The following is a 25,133-nucleotide window of genomic DNA, read 5'->3' as shown; positions in this document are numbered from 1 at the left end:
CACGTGGAAAAAATGGCACCCGCTGACATTCATCCACACTCGCTGAATATTTCTGGAGACCAAACAGTGGAAGAAGTAGATAGCTGAACTTTCAGTTTCTCAATTGCACCGACAGCAGCCTATTAAGGTAACTTTACATGACTTTATTTAATAAAACCATATATTTACAGTTGAAAAAAGTTCCAGTTCGATACTCATATCTAAACAAAACCAACAGATAACTACATAAAAACAATTTAAACATGATGTACAGAGGATGTATCAACGGTTCTCTACGTGTCTAGTCTGTAAAACGTTCAAAACGGAGCTGTTAGAAGGTACCTTTCCAAATGAAACTGAATTGCTGAATGAAACACATTAATGACTGATTGCTGACGGCGGTTGCAAAACGGCTTTACAATAAAGTGCGGGTTGTACAAAGTTCCAAACCTGGTGGAAATGCTCTGGTTTCTCTGCTCTGCTGTACGTACAGTGACAGTGGCAAACCGTGGTGTATTGCAGCATTTTTTTTCCTTAAACCCATGAAGAAAAATAGTCTGCTGTGATGGGGACACTTCAATGAGAGAACACCTGACGCATGATGTTACAGATACCCTTGGAGCACCTGAACAGTAACATTGTCAGAATTTTTTATGCGATCCCTGAATTGATTACAGAAACCTTCCTTAATAATTAAGAGATTTGGTATGCCGCAGGAAACTTAAGAAGCTTGGTGGCAAGTAATCCTAAACCATTACAACTCATCTCTGTTCATATCAAAATTCAAGTGTGATCTTCAAATCAAGTTACTGAGGAGTTGGAACAATTGCATCTTTAGGCAGGCCATTTTTTTTTCCTCAAATGCATTTTGTTTGAAAATAAACTGTGCAAAGCTCCTCCTTATTGCATTGCTTTTCTTCATTAAAGAACATACCTTATATACACAAAGAAATCATCTAGAAAATATGTACATCTCCTAAGAACAGAAAGATCGAATCACAGACCAAAATAATTGCATTTGCAAGTAACAAACAGTGCACGAGTGTTGCAGCAGGCCTTTTCTCACAACTATGCCTATTTTCACTGTTACATTCAATGTGTTTTTGAGAACAGGCTGCAGATGGCTAAGACAAAAACCCAGTGGCTCAAGAACGCATTCCAACCACACTGACAGCTTGGTTTGAACAGAAATACACACCTGGTTACAACGCAGACTAAACTCACAAGGCCCGTTACAGTACCACCTACAAAGTATACTGGGGAGAGCTGTCTGTGTGTTTAATAACTCACTTCTAAGCATAGTGCAAATGTTGCAGATGTTAGGCCTCTCATGCCTTTCATGAAAAGGCGTTTTTGCTGTAGTACTTACTGACCTTCCAGCTTTCTATTGCACTTCAAAGCAACGTAGCATACAAGTACCAGTCTATGCAGATACACAAATCCTGGGAGAATTAACATGTTTTCAATGTCAGCATCCTGATGTCTGTTTTCAGTAAGTGTTGACCTGAAGAAGTCTTCTGAAGAAACTCAGATGGCCAACCAAAAAAACCCACATCTATTATGCCAGGTACACAAAGTGGACAGGAAAAAAGGCCAATGAGGTAACAGACATGCAAGCTGCGTTTGCATTACATATATTCCAAAGTGATTATGAGTCTTAAAAGACCTACCAAGAAATCTTCCTTTCCCTCTTTTTAATATTACAGTCAAAGTATCACTTGTAGAAACAATGTTTGTAATAAAGGACAGTAATTTGATCGTGTCCCACAGTCCTCACACTGTATGCTGAGTTGAGCAGTGTGCAACTATTATTTTTTTTTTTAAATCAGCCAGTGCCAAAATGCTCAGCACAAAACAGGATGAAAAGCTCTGGGAAACCTATGGCCATACAGCTGAAGGATTTAGTAATTCCTGCTTAGAGTCAACGAGTATTGCTTCAGTTAGTTTCCCTTTTCAATGGTAATAATTATTTATAAAACAGATTTTGCACTCTACAATCACCGTTTTTGTAAATCAGAGGCACCTATGCTTTACAGTTCAACATTCATCTGAATGCAGAGGGAATCCAATCTGTATGACAACTGAGCAATGGCCGTCTGCTCTCTCTCTAACTTGCTCCCATGTATAAGAGGCTTCATAAAATGCCAGGCAATGACAGCCTGAACTTGTCCTGATAGTATTTGTCTGGCATATTTCCCAGTTAACTTCTTTCCCTCATTACTTCATCAAGTTCAACTCCACACGGGCTTTTCCACTGTGGCAGCAGCAGCTTCAAGAGCTCCCCACAGGCTTTTCTTTTCAACAGCAGTGATGGCTTATGTAACTTCTACCCTACACCTTTCCTCCTCAGTTTTGCCAGTGAGCAGAGCTGGGTTTAAAACAGCTGTACAAATTCCTTTTTACCATTTCTCAATTTCTCTGCTCAGCCCAGTTTTATGAGCACAACTGGACAGATGGCACAGAAGTCAGAAGCTGGGAGGCAAGAATGCCCTGAAATGGCACTGCCCCAGAAGAGACACAGAAGCATCCATTTAGTACTGTGTGACCCTGGGTTTAAACAGGGAAAGAGTACAGCTGGGAAATAATGCCAGCTTAATACTATACCCACTCCTGCTTAGCTTGATATCTAGCCAAATTAATGGAACTTTTGCCATGTATACTCAGATACGAACGTGGATTTCCAAGGCATCTTGAAGAATAATTGGTTTTACACTGCTAGTGTCATTCCTCTTCCAAGTGTACTTTCTTGACTTGTTTTTTTCTTAAAGAATGGAATGTAGTTCTATATCTACATGATTTCTTTGGTAAATGGGACCCACAGCCTATAAAACAAAAACCATTTCTAAAGGAATGGTCCTTACATCATTTAAATTCCAGCACCAGTTATTTAAAATCCAGATCCAGCTACTGGGCATGGGAAGTGTATATCCTGCCTAAGAACAGAACTAGGGAATGGCTTTCAAAGCAACTGACATCGTTGAATGCCCAGTGTTTATAAAACATCAGTGAGAAAGAATAAAGAAACCTTAATACAGTTTCGTTTAACTGCCCTCATCAGACATATGAATGTGTATTGCTGTCCACAGCAAGCACTCACTCCACTAGAAGTTTAAGGCTAGGCCTTGGTTTCACTTACAAAGGTTTTACCTCCCAGTTTCCTTCCCTTTTTTTTTTCCCCTCCCCTCTCTCCCTGTTAAGGCTGTCTTACTATCGAACACAACTCTGAAGTAACACTTTGATTTGCAGGCTCATACATATCAAATACTTTTGCCACTTTACATCTTTACATCTTTTCCTGTGCGTCACTGGAGGCAGCCAAAGTTAATGCTTAAGTGAAGGACTTCCTTTCTCCATTTCCCGGTTATCCTTCTGCAGAGCAGCCAGTATCTGGATATTTCAAGAAATGACAGAGAAGAAGATATTAGATTTTAAAAGCAACTCAATAAACCACTGCCCAAAGACCTTCCTATTTGAGTAGCTTCGAGCAGTACTCTTTTAACTATTAAATATAGTTACTTTATCTAAATTGAGAACCTTTCCCAGTGCATGAGACGTCATCCTTAAGCCCTCATGGCACAGTAAATACAAATGGATTTAATGAAGGTTCAAGCTCAATTAACCTTCACACACACATTTTTGAAGCCTGAATATGAGATTTTTACCCAGATTAGACATATCTGGTACAATCAAAAGCAGCTTCCCAAGGGGATGTCATAATTCTCAGGATAAATAAACTGTCTAAAACCATGGCAAGTGAGCAGCCTGCTCAGAATTACTACCAAGGCACTGACTGATGCTTGCCTAGCACATGCTGCTGCCCTACATCTGCTTATGTCAGCATTACGTCAAAATCAGCATTTGCATTCAGATTGAAAACTTTCATTTTCTACTGGCTGATGGACAATTTGGTTCGGTAGAGGTGACACTGATACCCACTTTCTCGTGCTGCTTAAGCAGAATGTACTCTCTGCCTTCTGGTTACACTTCACTGAAGTACAGCAGCATCCCCAAGAAGTGTCCAGGAACTGAATGCCCTTAGGAACATTTCTTCTCAAAGAACTGCAACTTTGACCAATTTTAAGCAAGCTTCTGCCCAACAGAATTAACAAGAAATGAGTCTACATCACTCATACGGCAATCACATGACACTGCCTATTCTTCTAAGCAAAAGCATCCAGTTATCACAACAAGGGTGTTTGATCCAGGTACGAACTGAGCTGCTGCTAGCTGGCTGGCTGTTCAGAGAGTCCTAGAATTGGACAGACTACAGCAAGGTCCTGCTCAAAGGCACTCAGCATAAATCGTAAGTTATTCAATCAAATGAGTTTATGAGAATTTGTAGTGCCATAGTAACAATATCCTCCATGGAAAAAAGTCAGCCTTTTTAACGAACCTGAGAATGACACCAAAATTCTGACCCAGAAAAGCATTTCACATAGACCTCAAGGCAGCTAAGAGAGAGCCAGGATTCCTTAGTTACTAAGTTGAGGGAGCTATGATCTAAGGCATAAGAACTACAGAAATGCTAAGCCAACAGCCAAATCTGTTCTACTCTTTTTCTCTGCTGCTGCTGACAAAGCAGTGACAGTAACAACTGTCACTCAAATTTCAGGCTAAGGACATATTGGCACAAAAACCTGGTGGTTTTTGTTGGTAATTCCAGATGAAAAAAAAAAGAACTTGTGGGCATTCCGGAGGTTGATAGCCCTGCTTGTGGCAGGAGGATTTGATGATCCTTGGGGTCCCTTCCAACCCAAACCATCCTATGATTTTATGACATTCTGTTAACCATGCTTCTTGTTACCAGAAGAGCCGTGGTCAAAATTTAGTTAAGCATCTTTCAGTCTTTAGTTTCTTGATCACACTGTCCAAGTGACCTAGGGAAAATGGAGTGAGATGGAAAACACCACCAACCTGTCTGATGAGGGAACCCGGCCTATGGCAACCAGACTAATCAGCAACATGGAACGTTTTAGATGTGGTCCTACATATATAATCCCTAGACAGCATCATTCAGAATGCGACCCACAGGATATCAATGTACCATGATTACCATGGTACAGCAAGGCAAAAGATTCAGTGTGTGTTTTTCTGAGTATTGATTATATCTACTGCTGCAACGTGAATCTGAATTTGACTTCTTAGCTCTACACAGTCATACATATTCCTGCAAAGTAGTAGTAGCTCAAAGTATGCCGCTTTCTTATGCATAACAGTTACTATACCCAAATAAGTGGATGTTAAACATGAGACAAAATTAACTTTTTTTTTTTTTTTAAGCTGAAGAGCATTTGGCATTCTCTGGAAAGCAGTGCCATCGGTCAGTCCACCTTAGAGTTTACCTCAAGTGGTGCATCCATCACACTTACCATTCATTATGCTAATTTAAAAAGGCATTTCTCTACAAAACACGAATGGGTACTAAAGCAAAGTATTTAATTTATTCTGTAATAGTCTCAGTCAAAAAGAATTGTCTTACTAAGGAATACTGCAACCACTGCAGGATTTTTCCAACATACTGTGCTTTTTCACATTACCTGTACACTACCAGAAGCCTGCTCCTCAGAAAAGCACAATTCAGGATTTTGAGTCCAAACTCATCTAGTGAACTTTGTTCAGACTGAAGAAAGGTAGAGGCTACCATAGTCAGCATCTTAGTAAAAGGAAACAAAATCCCATACACCCTTTCTCTTGGTACTGATTTTACGTCAGTTCCAATTGTGGCACCTCAACAATTCTTAGTATGTATGGGATGCAAGTAAACTCATAGCCTCTACCCACCACTAATTTGGAAAAAGATGACAGGCTACAGAGGGAAGAGGCCTTCCTTATGGAAATTTACTCAGTAACAGAGATACGTAGTGAAGAAAGGCAGCTGGTGCAGAAGTCAACAAGGTAGGTAAGATATCAGCCAATACCGACCCTACAGTGAGCTAAACCTAAGATCCAAACTGGATGTGGCTCTGGGCAGCCTGGTCTAGTGGTTGGTGACCCTGCATGTAGCAGGGGGGTTGAAATTCAATGATCACTGTGGTCATGTTCAACTCAGGCCATTCTATGATTCTATGATCTATCTGCTCCACAGTTCGGCAACAAAGCCTGCTGTCTGGGGGTACTTCTATACTAAACACACAAAGCAACCTAAGTCACCCTACCTATCCTGTGTCTGCTGAAGTATTCTCCTAGATGTTGCCAAATACCATTCTTCACGGGTACAACACATTCATCTGTTAATCAAAGATCAAAATTGTCTTTACCTGAGCCCACTTTTTGTTTCTACTTTGCATCTGAATGGCAGCAATAGATGTAAAGAATTCTTCTGAAGGTAGGTCTTCTGGTAGCTTCGTTAAAAACTGGGCTATATGAATGAAATCCATTTTGGTCAAAATATCTTCAAAAAGTTTTAATATTCCCAGGGCTGTACGAAATAAGAACTCTTCTCCATCACGGCAGAACACATCCCAGACACGACACGCCAAGTCTAGTGGCAAAGATTTGCTGTACAATGTGAATATCCTGAAAAACAGAGTAAAATTTTCTGAGTTACTGCACGAGAAAAATGTATGGATACTCACAGAAGTACACAGACTGCTCATTATTGAGGTTTCTCAAATACGTCTATTTGAATAGTCCCTTTGTGTTTCAGAAGTACTCCTACTATTTGCTGCAAAGTGATACGTAATATAAAACTGTGCTATGCTGGTATAATAGTTAAAGCACTTTCCAGGTTCAATTTTTTGAAGTCACACCGTAAGAAAAACATACATGATTTTATGATGGGCATGCTTTGGCCACATGTATAATTAAAGAAAAACCAATCATCACTTTAGGATTGAGGATTCATGCAGTTTTAGCTGCGAGGACACAAAAAGCTGAATCTTAAGACATACTAAAAGGGGAATTCTGTGAATTGGATGAAGGAGAAGTTGAAAATTACTTCAGTGTCCAAGACTGGATTCACTGGCAAAGTAATAATAGCGTGAGTTCTGGAAGATCAGCTTGGTCTCTAGAGAGTTGAGCAAGACAGGCAAGACTTCCAGAAAGAATGAGCAGGTAGCTGTGATAATACTTTTGAGACAGACGTGATCTCAAAAGAGCAAAGGCAACAAGAGAAGCAAGGATTTCCTCCTGGTGGCTAAAACCACATTTTGGTATGTGCCAAGAGAACTATTCCTCCTTCATCAAACCACTGATGGCTCTCCAGCAAGGAAGGTAAAGGTTCTCTTTTCCTTCCCTGACCCTAACAAAGACATAACAGTGCAACATCATAACCTCAAAAAGTGCCAACAGTTACATTTACTGGAATCAAGTGACAGTATACAGAGAAAAGAGTCACAGTAATCTTTCCCTTTGAAAATTTAAAAGAGTATCACTCCACAGATGCATCACATCTTCTGTCACTGTAAAACTGCAATTAATTCCTTCTCCAGCAGAGGTCAGCAAAATCTCAGATGTAAATCAAACCTTCCCATACTAACACATTATGTTTAAGGGTGCTGAATCTAACAGTAGTTCTCTTATGTTTAAGATCTCTCCACTCCCCACCCTCTCCAATTTTTTATTCACGAAATTCCAGTTTTCATTAAAAAAAAACGAAGCTGAATGGATATATGAAGAGGTATAAAATATGAATTAATATATTTCCCCAGTAAATTTGAATGATCAAAGGTTTTCTGCAGCATCTTCACTTTTCTACTTAAGGTTATTAGAATGATGTGTTGTAATCAGCAAGCTTTTCTCAGTCAGCACACTTTGGGAAAACTGGGCAATGTCCCACTGGATAAGCTGCAAGACCAGATGAAGCCATTTGCACAAATACAGATGATGACTTTTCTTTAATAAAAAGTGGGAAAATATTAAAATCCTATTCACCAAAAAGCTAGCATTTATACATATATAAACATGATCGAGTCTGGAATGAAAAAAATACTATTGGTCATATTACACAATATATTATTATACATAAAAAAGAGCATAAAAATCCCTTCTTTGGGTTACTGACCAATATGTTGAACTGCAGAATTTGTCTATTCTTTCAACACTGTTGTACAGTCATGATGCCATGTAACAACATCTCGTTACAGAATACTTACACAGCAGAATTAGGACTCGTTGCATGCACACATACACGTGTACAGGAAACAGCAATGGGTTTTCCATTTAAAAGGAGCAGTGCAATAGGAAGCAATTCAACAGAGTGCTTTCCTGGTCACCAAGCAGCAGGCAAACTCTCAGCCAGTAATTGGCACTGGTTAAAGATAAGCAACAATGCCTAATTTTGCTCCATTTTATTCCCAGAAGTTATTATTCTGTCATGAATCAGACCTAACCTGAATAACCCACATGTGTTAAATCTGCAACTATGCAGAAAATTAACTGTCAGAAAAAACAGTCACATCTATCTATGAGAGCGCTACTTTCTGTAGGAAAAGATTGACTGGGATAAAAAAAGCTGTCATTTCAAACGAGGGATTTGACACTGATCTCTTCATAATTCACAAGGAAGTGCAATTTGCAAGAATTTCGCTAGGCAATTAACTTTCATTAACACCAGCATGAAATCAAATGCATCAAGCCCTAAGAAATGGAAACAGGGCCTTCCTAGAATAAGCAGTGCTACCACAGGAAGAATCATTTCTAAGAACTGCTACAGCATTTGCCCTCTGAAAACATTTCCTACTGGAAGACATTTTTATTACACATCTGAGCTACTGCTGTGAAACCCTGCAGAACTTTATGACAGCCATACAGCAGCTGCAGCAGCTCTCAGCAGCGCCAGCACACGACTTGCATGTGATCTGTTTGCACTGGAGAGCGGGATGATTCTCTGCCTGCAGCCCTCTTTCAGCTCACAGAGATGTCCAGTGTCAGAGAAACAGAAATGAAGCTTTCTGGCTGCTCTCTGAAAAAATAAGTACCAGATATACGCTCCTGCCCCTTCCAGACCCACCCAGGCACACGTACTTTGAAGGAGGTGCATAAAATCCTGACCGGTTTGAGACAAGAAAAGCACACAACCAGAGTCCTGCTTACCAAAAAGCACCGTTACCATGATTAGATTATCATGGCTCTGTTTTGTTTTCCTTCTCTTTTATTTTTACAATTTGTCCTCATAGAAATACCATTAGCAGCAGTGCAGAAGGCAGGTGTGCCACATTTTGGACTGACAACTCCTGCACAGCAATGATGACGCCGCTCAGATCTTATATATTCTTCTACCACGCCTCTTTTACACAAGAATCTCTCTGCAACTTCTCAGTTCAACTGTGGAAACTGCTGAATTAATTCAGCTTTTGAACTTACCCTAAGACCCGCTCCCTTTATCCTGGTACTCCTTTATCGTTGTTACATTTTGTAACAATTCCTCTATATCCACTTTGAGACAAAACCCACACCCCTCTAAGTGTCTGTTGCTTTCTTACATACTCTTGCAAGAAGTGGCATCTCCATTCTTGTTGGTACTTTCAGAGTGATTGCAATAAGATTGCTGTTAACAGCGTATTTGGTACAGTTTTTAAATCATTACAGCTGAAGAAAGTAGAAGCATTTATTTTGATTCTAACAAGGGGGAAAAAGTACATACAATACAATGCTGACTGCCACAGAGCTACTTAGCCAAACTGACTGCATTCCAAAATGTGCTGATACAAATCCTGTGGTGGCTTCTGAGCAATTCCATCAGGCCAAAGCACCCAACAAGCCATGTTCGCTGTTCTCTCACTCAGGAGTACTATATGGCAATGCAGTGTTTCACCCTACCCTGCAGAGACTGATTTTTAGGAGTCTGATAACAACTACCCCAAATTTAGGAAAAGCAGCATGTCTGTCACAAGTAACCTTTGGACTGAATTACTGTCTGAGCTTCTCATCTATTTTTTTCCTGCAATGGAGGCATGCATTTAAAGCGTAATAGTGAACTTCAGTTCCGAGAGGTGAGGTGTTAATGGTATGACATGGGCTGTGCTTTCCCTGATGCCACAGACAGCAAAGCCTATAAATATTTAACTGCAAGCGCCCACAACAAACATCTGCACAAACAAACTGGCCTGGCCCTTTGTCATAACAAGCAAACAGCGTCAAGACAAAGTTAGTGCTCACAGAGCACAATCACAGTCAATGCGGTATTAAAGAACCACCGATCAATCCATCAGTACAAACAAAGCCCCGAGCTGTAATGATTGCCAAAATCATTTTTCTTAGTAGGGATGAAGAGGTATTTGTACAGCAACAGCAGGCCATAAATAGACAGCGTGTGTCCTTTGTAAATCCACATTCTGCTCTGCTCAGAAGAGCCTGCAGTACATCAGCTGACAGCACTGAGTGGCCAAAACTGGGCTATTCAGGCACACTATTTTCCCTCTGTTTCCTGTGAACGTGGCTGTGCATTGCTCTTACAGCCTCTGCACACTTGATTCCCTTTGCATTCTTCAAAAAACTAAAAGCCTGCCTAGCTTCTGAAATTTATACTAAAATGCAGCGGTTGGAATTTGAGCTTGAAGCTCGTGTTCTTTGTAAAGAGAAGCCTCACTTGGGGCAGGCAGCCACTGCTGGTAAGACTAATGCACCTTTTAATGCAATTTTTAAGTCCTCAGTGTCTGCCTGTGACAGACAGCGGGGGAGTTCCACTCCCTAAATCTTCTACCAGCCCCAAGAAAACCCAAAGCAACATCACATTGCTTGTAGAGCTGGTTCCACCTTTATGCAGAGAACTGCTTTTTCTTGGACCGTATGCCCTCAACAAATGATTTAAGTCTAACAGTTTTACTGCCACTTCCTGCAGCACTGGTAGCATGAAGCAGCACAAAGAAGACACGTTGATTCCACTGTAATTGCAGCAGGAGCACGGAGGTCTCCCAGCAACTGGTCTGCACGGCACTGGCTACAGGAGTCCTCCCAGAGCTGGCACCAACTGAGATTTACTGCATACATGCCTGCACAGTAACCATGCCAGCCACCAGAATAGCAGCAGGCGTCCCTCTGCAGCTCAGAACAAATGTGCATTTAAATAAAAGTAATGTTGATAGGGCAAGGCTGTTTCACAGAGATTTCTACCTACATCCAAAAGGTCTGTCTAGTCAGAGAATTCGTGGGGTTCAGAATTGCAAAGCACCCCTTCACCATATTCTTCTCTGACTTGAAACATAACTGAAACCTCATCCTTGTTTTTCCAGAAATAGTTTTGTTTTTCACAGTGCTATCAGAACTACAGCAAATTCACTCTCAAACTGGCAGTCACCCAGGAACCACAGGCAACATTCTAAACAAATTTTTCAGAAGTCCTCACTTGCCAGAACACAGACCCACCTGGTTTTCCTCCGTATCTTTTTCTGTAGTACTTTCTGCCCAGTTCCCTATTAATTTCTATGGAAGAACAGCAGATATGAACTTAATTCTCTTTAAGTTTAAAGTGGACATTAAAAAAATAACAAATCTAAATCTGCTTCCTATGGCATCAAAAGATTCTGAAAGAAATATCACAGATACACACATACATGTATAAACACACATGCAAACACACGCATACATATATGTATACACATGTACACACATACACATATTTAAGTAATTGTCATGGTTTTCCATGGGTGTTCCATATCATGACATAATGCAGTGATCTGTCAAAGCTGGGGAGGGGGCAGCACTGCAGTTCTTGGTTCCCACAGTGTTTCAGTACTTTCCCATGTGGTTACCACAAATTATACCAAAATCTCACACAGCTGAATACCAACCCTACTGTCTAACAAAACTAAAGGTGTAATGGGACAAGCTGAAGACAAATGTGAGGAAATTTAATACAGGATTTGTCAGGACTATACAAGTAGTCCGCATCTCTGAGGCTTAATATAATTTCAACATCTTTCCTCTTATCACTGGATGTGCCAGCCCTTGCCCTCTTCCTTTTCTTCTATTCCAGTGCTATTCTGGCATTTTCCTGCTGTGCATTAAAAGAGATCCAGCATTCCGTCATAGAAAGCTGACAGCACTTACAAATTTTGGGGGAAATAAGCCTATCCATCACACTTTCTCATTTCTCTACTCAACATGCATTAAAATTTAATGCCAGTGTACTGCAAAATCAAACAAAACTGATGTAACAGCACTCCCTGTGCAAGAGGCACATGCAAATCAAGGAACCCATGAGCGCCGATGGAACTGCCCGGTATCATTGTGAGGCCACTCACCATCGCCTCCCAAAGTGATCAGGAGAAGTCAGAAAGAATTTCTGAAGGCAAAGCAATGTCTGAATAACCTGAAAGCGTCTTATCCACCGGCTTGGTGGATGAGTGAAAAGCAGGGGATACTGTTTACACTGATTTTAGCAAGGTTTTCACCACTGTCTCTCATGAAATCCTCAGTATCTCAGCAGGCCTATGATCCAGTGAAAGTTCACCTATTGAAACTTCTAGCTGTTAGACCGGACGGAACAACTTGAAATGGATCTCTGGTCCAACAGATCAGCCACATGCTCAGCACTAATGGTAAGCTTCCAAAGATGATCAGGGCACTGAGAGTTTGGTTCAGACAGAACTGGATTAAGAGTACAGACTGTTTTCTGAAACAACAGCTTATAAATCTTGGAAAAAAAAATAGAACCCACACAGCTGCTGCTGGGAGTTTCATCTTTAACTAAAACTATTCAGTCAAATAGTTGAGAACAGAAAATTCCAACAATTTAAAGGCAAGCCAATTTTCACAAAAAAAGATTTCATATCATCCCCAAATTGACAATGAAGCCTTGTTGGCTGAGAAGAGACATTTCAGCTGCCTCCAAACCAGAGCCTGATAGGCACAAATGCAAACACTCCATTTGGAATACTTCATACACTGAAATTTGACAGGTCTGCAAATAAGTTTTCTTCTACCTCTAAGGAAAAAGACTAAAACTACACAGAGCTAAAAAGAAAGGCAATCTCACAAAATAAAAGGATTGTAACTACCTGTCTGCTAAGTGCAATAGCTGGAGTAATTAAAAACATGTTAAAGCCTTTATGTTACTGAAGTGCAGTTTTTAAACAACTTGTGCCAGGATCCTCTACGTAGGATCTGAGACCACATAACATAGGAATAATGCACTGCTCACATCTATACCTTCACTGCATCCTCCCTTCTTTTCTCAGAATTCAGGTATGTCCTAATATTGATAAACACTGTTATTCAGCTTTATGCAAAAGAAGCTTCAAATCAACAGAACTAGAGTAATAAAGGCTAAGCAAGTATTAAGCTTATCACAGAAGTCTGTAAGAAATATTTGGATTGATAAATTCAATTACTGAACACAAGATAAAACTTTTACCTTAGAAAATATTAAAACAACTAAGAGAGCTCCAGCTTACATTAAGAATACAGACATGCAGCTAAAGCTAGTATGCAAATTAGTAATTATGCTTTCAATGTCTTACCAATCAATAAGATAGATATCTGGAGTTAAGTTATTTTTTTTGAAGTGAGCAAATAGCTTTGGCAGATTTTCTTCAAAGAATACCTCAAATGCAGCAAAATAAGTCAACATCTGGGAAAACAATAGGGAGAAAAAACAGTTAGTTCTATTATTAGTAGGCTTAAATATACTATCTGTTGTTGGATTAACATTCTTCAAAAAGAGGATCGTATAAATTACATGATACAATTGAGCTAATCACTCACATAATAGACAGCATCTGCAAGTTAAAGACCTATTCTATATATTGATCTCATATTAAACAATATAATTATTGTTTTGGGTCTTGGCTAGCTTCCTTTGGAAAGAAAAATATCAGCAGGAGAGAAGTTATTTGCTGATTACTCAAAATAATTATGATAATGGAACGGTGCTTTATGTTTGTGGCAATAACTTAATACTACACTGAGTAAAATCCAAGACCCAATGGATTAAAGAATGAATTATCAAACTAAAACAATTTAACAGCCCACAGCAATAGTGAAGAGTACGTTTGGCTCCAATCATAAATCATATTATAATGTCAAAGCTTCAGCTGTGTAATATGTTTTAAAACAAGATAAGTCATTTCCATTGCAAAGAGGGAGAGAGAAAGGTCACACAGAAGAGCTGAAGATCAGGACAAAACACCTACAGTGAGAAAAAGAGATCCCAACTCCCAACTGATACCTTATCCCCTTAACTGTACTGCTTTTAATGTGGAGACTTCTGTGGTATTTTAAAAATTGAATGTTTAACAGAGGCCTTGGAAAAAGAAAATCTTCCTATCCAACTAAGAGTTAAAAAGAAAAGGCTTTTTAGCTTTTCTACCTCCATTCTCTTAATACTGCAGGAAGAGAAGTTCAACAAAGTCCTTGAATGACTCACTATTTTTAATTCAGTATCCTGATTAAAGCAGTAAAGAATAGTTCTGATTTCTTTGAAGTATGAGTTGTATCCACACACTTCTTCCCCAGAACATCACGATAGTGAAAGAGGAGTCTTTTGTGTGAAATCCTGACAACGATGACAGGTGATTCCCCATTTTTACCATGTCCTTAAAGAATTTTTCTTCCTATTTCATCTGAATATAGTGACAGACAGACCACCCTCATTAATAGCAGCAAAGAAGAAACTGAGTCAGTAAGAGTATTAAGGCTTACAAGCCAATATGAGATGAGCATACTAAAGAAATAACCACACGAGGTTATGTAAAATCGCTGACCTACTAGTTACTGAGAAAGAGCTTCCTGATAAACATGAAACCAGAAACCTAGAAACCCACTTTAGTGAACTGTACAACTAAAACAACTTCCCAATATGTATTTTTAAATGCACGAAAATCAAGCATCACGTGAGATCTCCAAGCATAAAGAGGAAGCAAGTAATGCAACAGACAGTCATAATTTCAAAATGACAGAATCACAGAATGTCAGGGATTGGAAGGGATCTGTTTACATGCCAAAACCACAGTAAGAGTTCTACTAAAGCGTTTTTGAAGTACTTTATAGCGGGGATTTTACGCAGCTGCTATATCACATCTGTTGATGGTAATGTAGGTAGCTCTGTTAGAAACACAACAGCAGTCCAGGTGTTTAACTTGATTGAATCAACGTACAAGATGGTACCTCACTTAGTAACAATTAAAAAAATCTAGTGTAATAAAACTGTAACCAATAAAAGAAATCAAAAGCAAGCAGAATAGATTATATAATTTCTACAAGTAACTCTTCTATTGGTTTTACTTTTTTATTAATTTTAGACAAAGTAGCATTTCATTATTGAGCTACAGAACTTAAACACAAAGTTCAGAGTAGACATCAGATCAGTATATGAACCCCCCAAAACAGAACTGTCTCACTTTGTCTCTAAACTACAAAGTTTTCTAAGTAGTGTGAACTATGGCTTTGTAATTGGACAAAACACTACTATTATTGCTAACATTATTTCACATAGCAGCACTTTATGGGCACTACCCGAGAGACTCCCAGGAAACTTTATTTCAGCTAATAAGTATCTAATTCCAGCAAATTTAACTCTGAGACCATCTTCAGAACAAATTTATTTACACGCTGAACGTGTAAGCACGTCCTCCTTTTACAAGTAATAGAGATGACTGATACTGCTGGTAGCAATGCTGTTGTTAAAAGATTCCCCCATGGGCGTTTACAAGTGATGAGATTCAGAAGCTTCAACAAGGAATTACATATTGGTTTTCCAGCAGAAAATGCTGGTAGGATTCCTAGTGTCCTACTGTTTAAGAAACCCAAGTGATCACTGTTGATGTCAGCCACTTCCATGATTTATTTTCCCCATTTCAGCTCCTGAGAACCGAGATCCTATTTTTATAGTGTCAAATGGTAACTAAGTGAGAAGGGAATGCAGAATGCCATTAATTTTTTGAAAAATAAGAATAAATTAAAACATATTTCAGGAGATGAGTCTTATTTTGTTACGGTACACAAGTAGCCCTTTGTACGTGCTAACAAGGAATTCAGACAATTCAGAGAGATTCAGCCACCCAATTTTCACTGAACACTGTCAAGGGGAAGATGGGGGGAGAATCTGCTCATCAGATTCCTCAATACCATCTTTAAAGAAATGCTAGAGAGAAAGGGATGGGAAACAGCTTTTCCTGCAACAGACTATTTTTAGCAACCTATTAGCTTGGAATAAAAAGCACCTTCAAACCACGTCTGAATGCTGTTTTCAGCTTTCAACTTAAATTGAAACACACTTAGAATAATATTCTCATAATTATCCCCTGAGAATCATAAGGTATTCATCAGCAGAACAACCTCATTCACTTCTTCAAACCTCCCAGTTTGGTATTTGGGTTTTGTTTGTTTGTTTTTGAGGGAGTGTGTACGTGTGTCTGTGCTAGCTTTTGATTCTTTTTAACAAACACATTGCACTGAAGTTAATTCTGACATTTTCCAGGCTACTGAGGTTATGATTTTATTTTAAAACCTTACCTTCAACATGTAGACTACAGTTTTATTGCATACTTACAAGGCCATGGTCCACACGGAAAAACGCCATTTGACAGGGCTTATTTAAAAGGTTAGAAAATGCAATGAAGGCATCTGCAGTATCCAAGTTCAAAATCAGTACTGCTGCAATGAAAGACATGCCTTGTACCTGAAGAAAGGAGAAGTGTTACCATTCAGCAAGAACTGTATTCCTTCAAGAACACCGTCACATTTTGCCCTCACAATCACAGTGTTCTATGCACTCACTGCACTTCTGAATTCTGTAAAAGTTTTAGAAAGGGAGGATTTTTTAAACCACGTAACCATTTGGCACTGAATGTTGAGAACGTGGAAGCTAACAATTCCCATTTGCCTCATAGAATCGTAGACTGCCTTGGGTTGGAAGGGACCTCAAGGATCATCAAGCTCCAACACTCTTACCACAGGCAGGGCCACCAACTTCATATCTAATACTAGATCAGGCTGCCTGGGGCCCCATCGAGCCTGGCCTTGAACACCTCCAGGGACGGGGCATCCACAACCTCTCTGGGCAGCCTGTTCCAGCACCTCACCACTCTCTTAGTAAAGAATTTCCCTGGATATTCAGCCTAAATCTTCCCTCCTTCAATTTAAAATGATTTCTCCTTGTCCTGCCATTATCTACCCTTTCAAAAATTTGACTCCCCTCCTTCTAAAGACTCCAAGCACAACTCCAAAGGAAGGCCAAGATGATTGCCATTTCACATATGCAGAATAAAGATTTTTTTTCTGAAGAACAGAATGAAGATTTTTTCTGATCCCACTTCTCCTAGTGATGTGATCAGTGCATCCTGATTTGTGGAACTCTAGACTAGATTAGAACACTAGAGACTAAACCCGTTCCTTTTTCAATCATTAGCTGGTCATTTATGGAGAGATGCCATTACGCACATTTGATTCAGCATAAGCTCATGATACTGTTGCATTTTCCACAAAGTATAGCATGGAGCTGACACTGAACCTAGCCAAAGATTGCTCACTTAAAGGGTGTAGTGTTGTCATCACTGTGTCACACAGACCAAGGTGTGACAGTCCTTCCTGCAAACCAGAGGAACAAGCTCCCCCTCCTCACAAAACAGCTTCCATGTCAAATGAAGCACACCCTCTGATCTCCCCTTCTTTTAGCATCCTAACGATCATGTTCAGAAGTTTTTTGCCAAGTAGCCAGTGCTACTCAGATAACAGGAATGGCACCTATCCACATTAGCCTTCTGTAAAACAGCTGCTGCCAAATTAACAAGCTCCTATCTACGTCTTTGCTCTGCTCTTAGTACTGGTTTTTGTTGTTCTTGTGTCCTTCTCTTTCTCCAGACTAACTAAAGGATATGGAATCCACTCTGTCCTTTCATAATCACTCCCAATACTTTTAGGGAGCTCACACTGCCTGGATAGATGTTGCTTTACAGGCTGTTATACAGCTGTTACAGACTGTAAACAGCTCACTATGCTAAGGTGCAGAAATGTCTATAAAGAGGAGTAACAAACAATACAACAGAACAATCTCAGTAACACTGCCATTAAGAACAGCATGTACTTCAAAGGACCAATTAACTACATCTTCTCTTTCAACTCCAATTTTCAAGCACAAAAACATGTACTTTTGAGTTTTTCAATGACTTGAACTGTTAAAAAGCTTAAATTTAGCAACAGAACAATTATATGAGACACACTTCTCAAGCGTGTGTTGGAATATAAGCATACAGAAACCCCACAGTTAGTCACAAAATAACTTAATACTGGTCTATGAAGGCCTGTTTAAGAATTCTCCCTCCCCCTCACTCTCCCTCCCCATCCCAGATGAAGAAGTTTACTTACATATCCTACATCAGGTCTGTAACAAGTATAGGCTCCTAAAATACTGTGCAATGTGTCATGGTAAGGACCGCCCTATAATTCAACAAAAGCAAGACAACACATCTAAGTACATTGCAAACACACTAAAAACTCTTCAACTCTTCTGACAGTTTGTGTAACTTCTGATAACTCATTATTACTCATATTATTATTATTCACATTCCCCAAAGCAGCTCTGAACATCCCAAAATCTTTAAAAAAATCTTTTAACCTTAGAAGCTTGTAATAACTACATATACCACATGTATTATAGATGTACAATTATATCAGTTATATACGAAATCCTTATACAAGACAAATGTAAGCCTAAGAGATTCATTACAGCTTAGCAGCATTTTGATAATTGTGCCAAGAAAGCAGAACGCTAATGAGAACTGCTTAATTGTCTGTTAGACTAGAGGCAGAATGCAATCATGAAGAGAATAGTTAGAACAGCAATATGCTGTAACACACACGCACAGCGTATCAAGCATATCAATGACTCTACAGCTGAAAAGAATTTCATGTTGTTGCCTATTAACAGCTGCCATAGCTTACACCAATTATTATAACTGGCTGAGAATTTCCAAAGGGAGATGTTTTACACCCAAAAATGTTGGTTCATCACAGTCCAAACTTTTTTTACAGGGATGCCAAAATTTTTGTAGAGAAGGACAAAATATTTGCTTAAAACAAGTCAGTAAAGCATACCAAAAGCATGCAGCATGCAGGTTACACTGGTCCTTCATGGAATCAAAAAAAAAAAAAAAAGGAAAAAAAAATCCCATCTTGCCTGCTTCAGCTTTGCTTTCTCACTTTCCTTGCATTTGCAATGCAGCAGTGCTGATTCATTGACTTGGAAACACTAACCTTTATCACTTGGACAGAAACCAGCATGAACTGGGCTCTATGAACCCAAACACGATGGTGAGCTAACAGATTGGTTGTCTCTTCCAAACATACAGTACCTTAAGGTTAGTCTTTTCTAAATTTCCCACCTCTGTAAAAACTCCTTCTCAGATCCTTTTTCTGTAGGGGACTGTTTCAACCGGGGGACAGACAAGATCATGTAAACTTATTTTCTCAAGAGGAGTCAAGTTGAATGTTAACACTGCTTACTTGTTGGAATATACAGAGATTAGGAAACGTTCTTGAGATATCCAGTTTTATTAACTCCAAACTTGCTTCTCTGTCAGCTGTAGAAAATCCAGCATCTACAAAAGCCAAAGTTACTGCTCTTATTACATGGATCAGTGTACACCTTTTCCCCCCCACAACTGTTATGAAGTCATGAGGGTAGAGAGAAAGAGAAGGAGGCAAGGCAAAACAAGCCAGGAATTTCGTTGGCATTTTTTGACAAACCAATGGACACACACAAGCCTGTTGGCTTTCAAACAGGGCTTCCAATAGCTCTTTAAGTAGTCACCTCCGTAGAGAGGTTCTGGTGAGAGAAGATCTAAAGAATTATAGACTGCATGTCATCAATGTCTACTACTGTTGGCTCACATTCCAGAATCATATTCACTCTTCGTATGCTCTGTTAAAGATCATGGTCCAAAACTGAAGCAGACCTCACTGAAAGTCAGTTTCTAAAGTATGCGAGACCCAAAAACTTCAGTTCTATTTCACTTGTCCTGGTTAAATATAGCTGGGAACTACCCATTACCACTGCTGGAGTAATGAAAAAATAAGACTTGTCACTAGCAAAAAGCAGTAATTTATAACAACCATACGAAGATACATATTCCAGAAAATAAAATGCAAGAGAAAGCTGGAAATGCACCCAATGTCATCACAATTAAGATGCAGGAAATTGCATCTTAAGAAAACAAAGTTGGGGGTTTCCAACTAACCATACTTTTCTGTGGATAAACACCAGCAGTACATATGTTCTCCTTTTTCTGCTCAGTGTAATTATTTATCAAAGACAAACTTCAAGCAGCAACGTAATACTTTCAAAAATACAACTCCTCTAATCAATTAGTAAATCTCAAACCACTTCATATGCAAAAATAAATTGCTTCTCTCTGAAACATGCCCAAGAGATGGACCTAAAGCTGCACTAAGAAACTAAAATTTAACTTTCTGCTATGATTTGAGTTTCAATTACAAAACTGCAGAGGCAGCAAAATATTTGTGCTTCAGTCCAAATTAGAACCTCCCAAACGTTCCTAGTTTTCCTACAAATTAGGTATCAATTCATAACTGTACCTAGAGAAAGATTTCAAAAAAAAACTGAACAAGCACGGTATATAAGAGACAAAAGATTAATTAAGAAGAATGCACCTATTTCTTCCACAACAAAGGTTTTTTTGCTTGTTTTTTTTTTTAAATCAATTTCATCTTTATATTCTGTATATATATTCTATATATTTATATATATATATACACACATACAGAATATATTCTATATATTCTGTAGCACACTGTAAGTTATTCACCAAAAGAAAACATACCTTCACATTCTACCTCAGCTCCTACCGTGCTACGTGATCGCCATTTTTCTTTGGCACGAGCCAGACAAATATCGTATAGCTCTGGAAAAAGAAGAGTAGAGAAAATCAAAGGTGCTATTTGAATACACACGTGCTTACTGTCAAGTACCAACCATGTACCACATAAGCAATGCTGCTCCAAGCATACAGACAGCAGTACATGTGACATACTAATTGAATTTTTGATTATGGTTCTGAAAGACCCGTTCCACTGACCTATAATTTAAGATCAAGAAAGAGCGAAAGGCATCCAAGGCACAAATTGCATTCCATGTTCAAGCAATTATTTTTTCCTTACAGAGCACTGACATTCAAAGTTACAGTGCAAACAGATGGCTAGGATAAGACTATGAAATTCAAGGCAAAAACTAAACCAGAGGTAACTGAACCAAACACAGAAAAGCAGCACAATACTAGCAAGAGTACCGGCAGTTCACTGCCCTGATGGGCATTCCATACTGGAATTAACTGTCTTTCAAAACTGTTCTGCTGTAGTGTGAAGTAGCACACTACTTCTGTTTCCATAAACGTACATATAGGCAAATGGACTCATTTTCCTGGAAGTCTTTCAATCTCATATAGCCCTAACTTCTTGCTCTAAATTGAGAGACTGCATACTCACAGGCATTACAACATGAAAAGCAATTTTAATATGAAAAAAAAAAAAAAGAAAGGAAAAAGCTTGAGTAGCTCTGACCATTTCCATGTAACATCAAAGCAAGACACAATGATGGTAATAATCAGAAATAATTCATGCAGCAGTCCTAAAACAGCTACCAGATTAAAAGATACAGTATTTTTGAACAAAGCATTTAAAAGCACCAGAAATAAAACCTAAGCAGATAATACTTCATGCCCACAAATCAGATCCTGATGCAACTCAGTAAATACAAGACTCATTTCTCTTCATATCGCAACGTAGACAAGATGACAGTCTCACCATGGGTGATGTTTAACTCGTTGCCAATTGCCAAGCTCCAGACTTTGCCTCTCACGCTCGGTGGAATGCCCTGCCACCATAACTCTCGAACTTTACGGGAACAACACCTGTTCGAAACAGAATGCATTCTAAGAAAGATTTCATTGACAGCTGAACTGTAAATGTGTCTTCTTATCATAGCTTAAAGGGATACAGACCAGAATGAACATCAGTGAGTCAAGAAGTCAAACAAGACTGGTACATATCAATTCTTTAGTACTACTTTGTCTTGAACTGCAAAAGGAAAGCTTCCTTCCTTCTGAAGTTAATGGTTTATTTTGACAGAAGCAGTTCAGTCACAGTAACTGTAATATTCCATCATAGATGACCAGCAAGAGTTGTAAGGAACAGTAATAAAGAAGTGAAAAATAGATCTGTATCCATGCCATTGCATATGCTAAGTCTGGACAGGCTTAAACCTCCATGTAAAATTAAATACATAAACAAGTTATAGATCTGTTCTCTTCGTCATTGCTTTCTTGTGCAAATGAGACACGCAGTTACCCACCCAGCTTTGCCACTCCAGCTCTCCAGCATGAAGTAGCAATTTTCAGGTAGAAAGACATTTTAACAGAACACAGAAATTGCTACAGCTTCCAGGAGTGACAAAAAAACCCACCAATCCAATGTCCTAAAAGCAGATTCTCAATTAAATGTAAAATATGGAACACACTGAGGAACTTCTGGCACCTTCAACTGCTGAAGACAGACATCTAATCTACAGTTTGGTTATGTTTTATTTCACACTTGGTTCTCTAACTCAGGTGCATTTTCCAGCATATCACATCAATATGTCTAACAGAGCAACTGAATATCATTAAGAAAGCTGCATTTATAAGAGCTGTGGTGGCTTCTGTTATAGTTGTATTGCTTTTATGCTCTCCAGATTGGGAGGGGCTGTTTTTTTGTTGTTGTTAAGATGACTAACAAAGTCCATGAAAAACTGGAGAGTGAAGGTATCTTACCAAGGGTATGTGCTGTGTCTTTGTAGAAAATCTTGTAGTATTTCAGGTTTTTTAAAACAACCTTTTCCCTACTTTTCTTTTCCATCACCTGATTATCTCAGCAGGTCTACCACTAATTAAAGAGGCTTAATAGTACCATGCACATACTTCACTCCATGTTTGATACTGAAACATCAAGCTCAAGAAGTAGTCAAGAAAAGCTCATTTTTGATAAATGCATTTAAGCATTATGGGTTCTGCTTTTGCATTTTCTTTCATGGATCACTTCTCACTCTTTTACAGTTTCCAAATATCGACAGTCCCCACTGAAGAGAAGCAATGAGAATCAGAACTGCATTACTTTTGATTACCTCATCAAATTGATAAAGCTTACGTTACTCACTGTCTTTGTCACTGTGTGAAGAGGACTTTCAAAGAAAAGTTACCAACACCATTTAAAATTATACTTGCTAACTTTGTACCTTCTCTTCAGGATACAGAAGAGTTTTAATTAAAACTCATTGTAACATACTGTCTTACATAGTTTCCCAATTGGGCAAGATTTCATTGTTCCAAGTTAAAACAGCATTGCCAATGCTATCTTCCAGCTTACAACGTTCCTCCAGTTGCTTCTTTCTCTTCTGGGCTTCTTTAAGCTCTGCAGGAAAGCAATTTTTTTTTTTAGTTTAATAAAACCAGGAAAGAAAAATGAAAGTTAGCTATGCGTGACTACATAGTCATGTAAAATCACCTTATATACACCTACATTTCCAGCAGACAATTCCATTTCTAAAATCTTAACGTGTGGTTGTTCTAAATGTTCTACATCACAAATCTACAAACTGCAAACTCCCAGAATAAAATCCTACATTTTTCACATTCAGTTTACATGTATTTTACATCTTTGCATTACCATGCAGTGCTTCTTTTATTGCATCATCAACTACTGTTTGTTCCACAGACAAATTTGTTAGATGTGATGTAACAAACATCAGCAGACACTTCTTACAGATTCACAGTGGAAATACAGAACCTGCGTGTGTGTGTGAGCACACACAATCTATAGTATGGGCAAGTACTGATCAGCAAGGAAAACTAATTGTAGGATGCCACATACCATGCTCTCTGGAATGAACACACACCACTTGTTGGGTTCACTTCAAAGCATAACAGAAGCTATGGCTGAACCACACCATCTGCCTCCGAGTACCTCCGGCTTTGATACGACCTCTTTTTAAGTCTGTCTTAAACACAAACTTGCATTTTTCTCTGAACAAAAACAGCGCTTACACACTTTGATTTCCTGACCCCTACACAACACAACACTCTGCCAAGTCGTTCATCTGCAGAGATTGTAGGCAAAATGTTTTTTGTTGTTTTTTTTTTTTTTCCGGAGGTACTTATCTGATGGAATGACAAACCCTCATCTAGCAAAGACAGCACAAAGGCTTGGCCCACTGCCTAACCTGAGCACTACTCCATTTCTTCCAAATCACCAACTGTACGTGCACAGAAGGAAAGGAGAATCTCCTCTGGAGCACTACCTGCTACATGGACACAGTGACACGGAGGCCACAAGAAAAGGTAGGATGAACTTTCCCACCAAAACCACAACACAATATGTTAATTAAAATGACAACTGTAGAAAGCAAGGAAAAGCCCTGAGTTCGTACCACTTTCCCACTGTTTCATATAGCTCAGACCAGCTGGAAAAACAATATTTCCAGAAGCTCTCCTTGTACACACAAGTTCCATGTGTCCAGATTTCCTATTACTGCAATGTTTGGTTTTATTAGAAGGCTGAGACAGTACAAAATAATCTGCAAGAAACCACTGCTATCAGCTCCACCTGATGTGCACAATACAGTGCTACTGAGACACTGCTGTGAAGCCAGACAAGAAATGAGAAGCAAAACCTGAGGAAAGATGTAAATGTTAAGTGGGAGACTGATTATCAAATAAAATTATTACGCTTCCTGCATGGAAACTACACGTATTTCTGTATGACAGCCTCAACAAATTGTTCCTGAAATAAAACTCTAACATATTTTTAGTTATTTAAAACTGAACTCGTGGGGCTTTTTAATGAAACTACTTTTGTCTTTCTCTCTTTTCTGGATTGATCCTTCTTTGAAGGGAAGTACAAATCCCTCATGACACAGAAAAACTGAATGACACAAGTATACCTCAGGTTCAGAAATAGCCATTAACTTTACTGCTTTCTTCTGAAGAAAAGAAACTCCATCACCTCTTTTTTTTGCTTGAACCACCATTTCTTCGTACTGCTGTCTGTGTTTCTGAGCTTCTTCTGCTGGTTTTGCTGGGAGGTTCCTTAAATTTAAAAAAAAAGCAGTATTTCAAGTCGCCGTGTCCATCTAGAGACAATTCTAGGCACTTTAAAAAAAAAAGCATAATGCTGCTCCATGTCAAAATATTTGATTAAGGAGTAGTCCAACAGATTCTTGGAAAGATTTT

General features: G+C 38.9%; 1 protein-coding gene across 13 annotated transcripts in view; it reads right to left on the bottom strand.

The window, feature by feature from the left end:
* Positions 1-122: 122 nt before the first annotated feature.
* TBC1D14 (TBC1 domain family member 14) overlaps positions 123-25,133 on the bottom strand; it is a 65,397-nt gene continuing 40,386 nt past the window's right edge. For 12 of the 13 annotated variants that reach the window (XM_015285763.4, XM_015285764.4, XM_046940200.1 and 9 more), the window contains 10 exons: positions 24,907-24,989; positions 23,199-23,316; positions 21,676-21,782; positions 20,697-20,777; positions 19,360-19,454; positions 18,223-18,294; positions 16,409-16,537; positions 13,380-13,489; positions 6,237-6,495; positions 123-3,366 (listed from right to left, as the gene is read on the bottom strand). In XM_015285763.4, the coding sequence (XP_015141249.2) occupies positions 3,301-3,366; positions 6,237-6,495; positions 13,380-13,489; positions 16,409-16,537; positions 18,223-18,294; positions 19,360-19,454; positions 20,697-20,777; positions 21,676-21,782; positions 23,199-23,316; positions 24,907-24,989 (1,120 nt within the window). In that variant the 3' untranslated portion in view covers positions 123-3,300. Of the gene's footprint in view, positions 3,367-6,236; positions 6,496-13,379; positions 13,490-16,408; positions 16,538-18,222; positions 18,295-19,359; positions 19,455-20,696; positions 20,778-21,675; positions 21,783-23,198; positions 23,317-24,906; positions 24,990-25,133 lie in introns of those variants that run through there. The other variant, XM_040699045.2, reaches the window with a different exon arrangement.

Source organism: Gallus gallus, chromosome 4, assembly GCF_016699485.2.
Source record: "Gallus gallus isolate bGalGal1 chromosome 4, bGalGal1.mat.broiler.GRCg7b, whole genome shotgun sequence".
Classification (NCBI taxonomy): Eukaryota; Metazoa; Chordata; class Aves; order Galliformes; family Phasianidae; genus Gallus; species Gallus gallus.
This window is presented reverse-complemented; position numbering and strand designations above follow the sequence as displayed.